The following is a 7,762-nucleotide window of genomic DNA, read 5'->3' on the forward strand; positions in this document are numbered from 1 at the left end:
ACCGTAAAAGTATGAGGGCAATTCCTCCTTAAAAGAGTAACAACAGATAAACGTGGCGACACAGTAATCTGCGTTACTAAGGGTCCGCCTGGACTGTCTCAAACAGAACACACACACACACACACACACGCACGGAAAAATGCCCCCAAACTGTCAGACTCGCAAGTGTACGTCCACGACAGAGTGGGGCAGTCGGAAGAGAACAATCACACCACAGAACCTGCGGCACCTCGGGAATGGGAACCCAACGGGAGGTGGCAATGGGGCAGGTGGGAGAGTGACAGGGGTTTTCTGACTCTGCAGTCAAGAACCAACCATGGTTCTTGGTTAAAACTGGCTGGGTTTAAATCCCGACCTTACAGATTACTCAACTCTGTTTAGGCAGGCTTGTTAACCTGCTTGCTCAAGTAAAAATAAAAAGCGGGGAAAATAATCCGGGACCTGTTGTGAGGATTAAAGGAGTAAGTGTAAATAAAGTTTTCAGACTACCATCTGGTCTGTAGTGAGCAGTCTTTGCTGCGATTAAAAATAATAATCTGCTCCAGACTGTCCGCTCAGGTCCCCGCGCTTCCCTCCCTGCCAGCCACGCACCGGTCTCCAGCGTTGGACCCTCCGGGACAAGCAGCCCGGATGCCGGCCCCCAGGCTCCGGCTACCAACGCCGCCGCCGCCGCCGCCGCCTCCGCGAGGGCCGCCCGGACCCTGGACGGCAACTCGCGGGCGGCCCCGGAGAGCGACCCCCCACCAGGAGCCCTCGCCTTCCACTCACCACGGCGCTCCATCCCGCGTCCCGGCCGTCACGGCCCGCCCGGAACTCACGCCCGCCGCCGCCGAGGGCTGGAGCTCGCCGCCCCCATCCCCCACGGCCCGCGGACGCCCGGCCAAGCCGCCGCCCCTACAGCTACAGCCGCCACCACCACCGCCGCCGCCGCAGCCGCTGCCGCGCCAGCCGCGACACCACGCCCCCTAGCCGGGCCCCGCCTCGCCGGGCCCAGCCCATTGGCCCGCGCTCCCGGGGGCGGGGCCGCGCGCCCTCAAGCAGGTGGGATGGCTGCAGGCGCTTGCACCCCGGTGGGTGGGTCATTCCACCCTTGCAGGTCCTGCTAGCGACTAGTGCGCTGGCAGCAAGGATAGGGGAAGGGTACCTTAGAGATCAGTCACCTGATGATTAGATTTCTCAGATAAGCAATCTACATTTGTAAACTACTTCTTTGGACTGCCTTCTCGCTACTTCTCCAACCCGCTTCTAACCACAGTGAAAAAAATAATAAGTGCACCATGGAGTCTCACCATGGAAACTAATGATGGCCTGAACTGAAGCACACTCATGAGAGAGGAACGGAATCCCCAGGCCAAAATGAAGCTGCAGCAGGGCAACTCTACCTAATGACCTAGACCCTAAGCCAGGTTCTCAGAAGGAAACTAAAGGAAGGCCCTCCAGCTCAAACACGCCCTCCAATCTATTGGAAGCTCTTACCTAGTTTGTGTTCTTTCAGCTACCAGGTCAAAGCAGAACTAGGTCAGGAACGTTCAAAGGGCCCTGAGGCACAGTAAGGAAACAGTGGGGGATGGAGACAGAGACAAAATAGAACACCTGTGGAGGGGGGAGTAAAGTGGGAAAAAAATGAGCCAAGAGGTGTTAGAAGGGGAAAGAGTAAGAGAAAACTGCCCAGAGGGGAGAAAGAGAAGAAAGGGACAAAGACTGGGGCAGATGTAGAGATACAAGGAGCCCAGCTAAAGAAACTAAGATGGAGAAGGAGATAAGGGAGATAAGGAAGACAAAAGCAAGAAAGACAGCAGTTTCCACTGAGAGATAAGGGGAAAGGGCCACCGCCATACACTAAAAGAGTTTTAGGGATGGGAAGTCAATTAGGCCTTAAGTGGTTACCTATAAAATTTAAAAGACTAGAACCTGAGGCTTCTTGTTTACCTTGACTCCAGTTATTTTTCCTAGTTAATTTTTTCACACTTACCTAATAAGCCTTCAACATCATGCGCCATGATCAAAAGCACTAAAAAGAAAGGAGATGCCTCCAAACCAAACACTGAAATCCCAGTGGAGAAGAATGACATACCATGGATACTATCATCCTGGAAACCACTGATGACTCAAGACTGAAGGGAACCAATGGGAGGAGAGGGCAGGATTCTGAGGGCCAAACAGGGTGAGGGCAGGCTGGCCCTCAGGTCACTGAAGAAGTGGCTCCTCAGACATACTCACCAGTAGATGTACATCGTCCCAGTTCTTTTTTCCTCCCAAGTGATATTTTCATCCAACTAGGTTGCACAGGACACAGCACAAAGTAGGTCTTCCCTGAATAGTAGCTGTCTAGCTCACAAAATTTTCAAAACTCGTGGCCATCGAGTTGATTCTGACTCATAGTAACCCTATAGGACAGGGAAGAACTGCCCCTATTGGTAGGTTTTGGAGACTGTAAATCTTTAAGGGAGTAAAAAGCCTCATCTTTCTTCTACAGAGGGCCTGATAGTTTTGAACTGCTTGCTGGTCTTGCAGTTAGCAGCCCAACTCATAACCACTACGCCACCAGGTCTCCAGATACAAGGTTAGGCATCTGACATTCAGTAAGGTCCTATTTTGTGCCTTACCCTGAGCCCTGGTGGCAGTGATTACATATTAAGTTGCTAATCACAAGGTCAGCAGCTCGAAACCACCAGGCACTAAGTAGGAGAAAGATGAGGCTTTCTATTCTACTTCATAAAGGTCTAGGAAGTCCACAGGGCAGTTCTACCCTGTCCTATAGAGTCAGAATCATCTCAGTGAGATTGGTTTGGGTTTTGGAACTCAAAAGGAAATCATGGAAGGAGAATCCTACAATATAAATCTCCATCCTAAGTCATTTAAAAATGTGTAAAATATACTTGTCATATCCTCTACCCCCTTTCATAGGATTATGGCATTCCTATTAATCGCAACAAAAAAACCCCAGCATTTTTTAGAAGGGTTTCTTTTAATGCAAGGAAGAATGACAGTGAAAACATCTGCTACCTGGGACACAGGAATAACCAGGCCACCCCCAAAAAGAAAGAGTGTAAAAATTTGCCAATATTACGTACCTGTATCTCAGTACATGTCCTGAACTATTCTGGTAATTTCTTCCCAATAAAGGCTCTTGGTTAAAGGTAGTCACTGACCTCACAGTGAAACATTCATAAGGCCCTGCAGAGGAGTCAGGGCAACAGGGGTGGGGATACAGAAAGGAGCACTCAGGAGGGAGAGGACAGTGAAAGAAGGGGATGGATAGAGGACAAGAGAAACAGTGAGGTGGGTGACAAAAGGATAAAAAGGTTGTTGTGTGTGAAGAGGAAAAGAAAAAAAAACAGTAAAACTAAACCCACAGCCATCAAGTCAATCCTACTCACAGCAACAGGACAGGGCAGGGCTGCTCTCTGAGTTTCCAAGACTGTAAGGGTAGAAAGCCTTGTATTTATCTTATGACAGAGAGTTAGGAGGGAGTCAAAAAGACAAAAGACAGCATGGACCACAATAAAAAACTTTAAAAAAATAACTGGGAAGAGCTGGAGAGAGATTGAGAAGCGAGAAAAGGGTGAGACTAGTATACCAACGTTCATTGCAGCAGTATTCATAATAATCAAAACAGTGGAAACAACCTAAATGCCCAGGCGAATGGATAAACAAAATGGAGTACACACGTACAGTGGAAGACAATTCATACAATAGGAGAAATGAAGTTTCCATACCCATTACAACATGGAAGGAGCTTGGAGACATTATGCTGAATGAAATAAGCTAATCACAAAATGGCAAAAATTATATACCATAACTTACATTAGAAAGATCAGACAAGACAAATGTACAGACTCAAGTTATTAGTGACTACCCGGGAAAACAGGAGGGTAGAGGTGACGGGACAAGCATAATGATTAAGGGTAGGGTCGCAGCAGATTATCGGCATTGCTGTCAAGTAGTTGCATTCCTAGAAGAATCTGAGCTGGCAGAAAGCTCTGTGATAGATACAACAACAACCAGCCCACTAGCTGAAGAGAGTCGCTCCTGAGGCTCTTTATGAACAACGGAGCAATTCATCGGATTCGATTCCACGATTTGGAGGCTTAGGGTCAAAATTTCTTGAGACATGCCAGTTAACTGATTAGAAAGCACTTAGTGCTTCTCTTCTACCTCCTACTTCACTGTGTGGTGCCTGGAGCCCAACCATCCAAAGCACAACTGGGCTCGAATCACTTGAAACAACAGAGTAAGAAGCAGAATCAGGAATATAGGAGGAGAATATGAAATGCGTACTGCACTGGGGGAATCTGTTGCCAAAGGCCTCTAAAGTGTTCAAGAGCAAAGAGGACTAAGGTGCACCCGACCCAAGCCAGGATATTCCAAATAGCCTCATACGCATGCGAAAGACAGGCAATGAAAAAGGAAGACTGAAGAAAAATGGACGCCCTGAAATGATGATGTTGGCAAAGAATACGGATAGACTATGGACTTCCAGAAGAATAAACAGATCGATCTTAGACGGGAGGATGGCAAGATTTGTCTCCCATACTTTGGACATGGTTTATCAGGCGAGACCAATCCCTAATTGGTCAAGTAGAGGGTTTGTGAAAATAAATAAATGGTTTCTCAACAAAATGGAATGACACAGTAGCTGTACTTAGGAGGATGGCAGTGTTTCCTTCTGCGGTACACAGGTCACTGTGAGCCATCACCCACTAGATGCCATCTCATGACAATGACAGCCATAGAGCAGGATGTGTGGCTAATGCTCCCTTTGCCAGGAGACCAGAGGAGCGAGATAATGCCAGGCTGCCTTCACTGAACATTTTGACTAAAGACACAGAGAAAAATTCTAATCAAAAGGGGGGAAATGAAGAAAGAACTTCATCCTCATGGACTCTAGACTGTCTAGAGCCACAGAGGATAGATAAATCACTGAAACTATTGCTCTGAGATCGTCTTTAAACCTTAAACCAAAAACATATCCTGAAGTCTTCTTAAAACCAAATCACAGTTTTGCTTAAGTAGTTGAAATAGTCTTCCTCCACTATTGACTACAGCAACTCAAAAGACCAGCCCAGATGCTTAGGGGGCAGTGAGTTTACGTTACTGGAGGAGGAACAACTCAGAAAAAGGCAGGATAGTTGTACGATTCAAAGAATGTAGTCCATGTCACTCCATTGTACCTACAGAAACTGTTGAATTAGTCTATGTTTTGCTGCGTATAGTCTCAAAAGCAAAACAAAATAAATAAAATTTGGGAGAACTAAGTCCACTAGCTCATCTGTAGAAGCCCAATATTGTTATTGAACAAGCTGCGGAGAAACATACATGGAAGTAAAATATAAGTAAAAGAAACTGCTTGTGTTTTCACTATTTTACATCATTACCGGCTCCAGCATTTTTTTTTCCAGGTGGTGTAGTGTGGCACGTGTTGGGCTGCTAACCACATGGTCAGCAGTTTGAACTCACCAGCTGCTCCATGGGAGAAAAATGAGGCTTGCTACTCCTGGAAAGAATTAAAGTCTCAGTGACCCATGGGTGCAGTTCTACTTTGTCCTATAGTGTTGGTCAGCGTTGGAATGGACTCAATGGCAACGCATTTGATTTTGATTTCTATAGAAATTCATGTTTTCTATAAGATTGCTCTAAGTCAGTCAGTCTGCACAAGCTCAGTCTGGATAGTGCTAAACCTTCCAAATTGCCTATAATTACGGACTGAACAAATAATGATCTTTCTATCTGCATTACTGTCATCATCTATCCTGCTAATTTTGGTGTCTTCGGCTTCCTGAAGTTGAATCTGTAGTGTAGGCACTCTGCTTTCCCTAACAGAACATAAAAACAAAATGAAACAAGACTCACTGCCATTGAGTAGATGCCAACTTGTAACAACCCTGTAATCAAAATAGAGCATCCCCTGTGGGTTTCTAAGACTGTAACTCTTGACGGGAGTAAAAGTCCCACCTTTCTCCCGTGGAGTGGCTGGTGGTTTCAACATGCTGACCCTGTAGATAGCAGCCCAACTTGTAACCATTGTCCCACTAAGTAAAAAACACAACAGTCCAGGTACAATATCCTGCATCTTTTGTCTCACAGAATAAGCCCACTCCTAATGGTTGAATCCAAGGAAGAAAGACCACATGTCTTCTACCTGCCCTCTTCCTCCCCTCCTTTTGTTTGCTGTGGGAAGGAGGGGCTCTCCAGCTTCTCCTCCTCCAACGACCTGGCCCTCAGGCTGGCAAGGGGGTTGGGAGAATGAGTGACCTGGCCAGCTGGGGTGTCAGGCTGACAGGGGGAGGCTGACTTACCACACGTACACACACACTAAGGGGAGGGGTGGGGAGGGGAAAGAGAAGGGAATGGTCTATCAGTCACTCTCACCACCCCCCAGTGTCCTGGCCCTTCAGTCACAAACCTCCAACTTCTTGATCTCTTTCCCACCCTCTTCTACCTTCCAACATCAAATAAATAAATAAATACCAACTCACGACAGAGGCTCCTGGTCACAACTAGGTGGAAGAGTTTCTAAAATAAAACGACAAGGTTCCCATCTATGACATCTCATTGCTTAACAAGAAACTAACAATTTTATAACAACCCTGCCCCGAATGGCACTCCTCCATGTTTTGGGCCCTGTTGCAATCTCCCTCATAATCCTGCCCTGAACAAATGCCTTCCCTTGTCATCTTTTACACGTGCAGAGCACTGTAGATTCCTTTTCTGGGGTTTTTTAATGGGATGCCCTTTGCCTTATGCCACATATAACTGGTGTGTTAGCTTTGACCTGATTGGGTGCCAGCAAGGTTTTTTTTTTAGCCCGGGGCACCTAGCACAGTCTCTGGAGCAAACAGCAGCCCTCGGGGAGCTTTTAAAATAACCTCCGTGAGGAGGGCAAGCATTCCCAGGGCTGAGAATTCTCCAAGGTGCATTGTTCTCAGACTGTTTTCTCCTCAATATGACACTAACTTGTAGGATCTAAGCTGTGGAGGCAGAAACCCGGGCACAGAGCCAGGACCATGTTGACTGTCCAGGCCCCTGAAGTGCAAGTGCTAGCGATGGAGGTGGGTGCTCCCTGGGGAAGGAGTCCAGCCCCACAGAATAGCATGGTGGCCTGGTGGCCTTCCCCTTAGCCACAGTGATCTCCCAGGGAGAGGGGAATAGTCACCACCTGGGCCTTATTCCTAAATAGAGTAGAAAGCCCTGTCTTTCTACTCTCATTTCCTTCAATTTCACTTTAACGTCTTCAGAACCATGAGAAAAATATCTGAGCGGGAAGAAACAGAAAACAGGAAATATTATGACGGGAGTCTAGCTGAATATGATCAAGCCTCTTGATCAGGGTTCTCAAGTAGGGCGATTCTGCCACGCAGAAAACACCGTATACTGTCTGGAGAGCCCTTGTGCTGCAGGTGAGGCGCTGGTGAGGCTCAAGGTACATAGGTGGTTCAACACACCCGCCCACCCAGGTGCTCCTTGGGAGAAAGATGTAGCTGTCTGCTCCCATAAAGATTTACAGCCTCAGAGACCCCACCCAGGGTCGCTATGAGTCAGAGTCACTGGATGGCAGTGGGTTTGGTCTGTGGCTGGGAGACACTTTGGGTTGTCATATCTGGGGAAGGGGCTCTACTGACATCTAGTGGGTAGTGGCCAGGGATGTTGCTAGTCGTCATCCTACAAGCACGTCACAACTAACATGGCAGTGAATTGTACCTAAATCCCGCTTTAGTCAGCTAAACCTTTAGAAGCAATACAGAGGGCAAGGAAACACTCT

The 7,762-nt window shown here is 47.4% G+C and overlaps 1 protein-coding gene across 2 annotated transcripts in view; it reads right to left on the reverse strand.

The window, feature by feature from the left end:
• ARHGAP29 (Rho GTPase activating protein 29) overlaps positions 1-909 on the reverse strand; it is a 63,222-nt gene extending 62,313 nt beyond the window's left edge. For both annotated transcript variants that reach the window (XM_075558579.1, XM_075558574.1), the window contains exon 1: positions 769-909. In XM_075558579.1, the coding sequence (XP_075414694.1) occupies positions 769-781 (13 nt within the window). In that variant the 5' untranslated portion in view covers positions 782-909. The remainder of the gene's footprint in view (positions 1-768) is intronic.
• Positions 910-7,762: the final 6,853 nt, after the last annotated feature.

The sequence above is a fragment of the Tenrec ecaudatus genome, chromosome 1 (genome assembly GCF_050624435.1).
Source record: "Tenrec ecaudatus isolate mTenEca1 chromosome 1, mTenEca1.hap1, whole genome shotgun sequence".
Classification (NCBI taxonomy): Eukaryota; Metazoa; Chordata; class Mammalia; order Afrosoricida; family Tenrecidae; genus Tenrec; species Tenrec ecaudatus.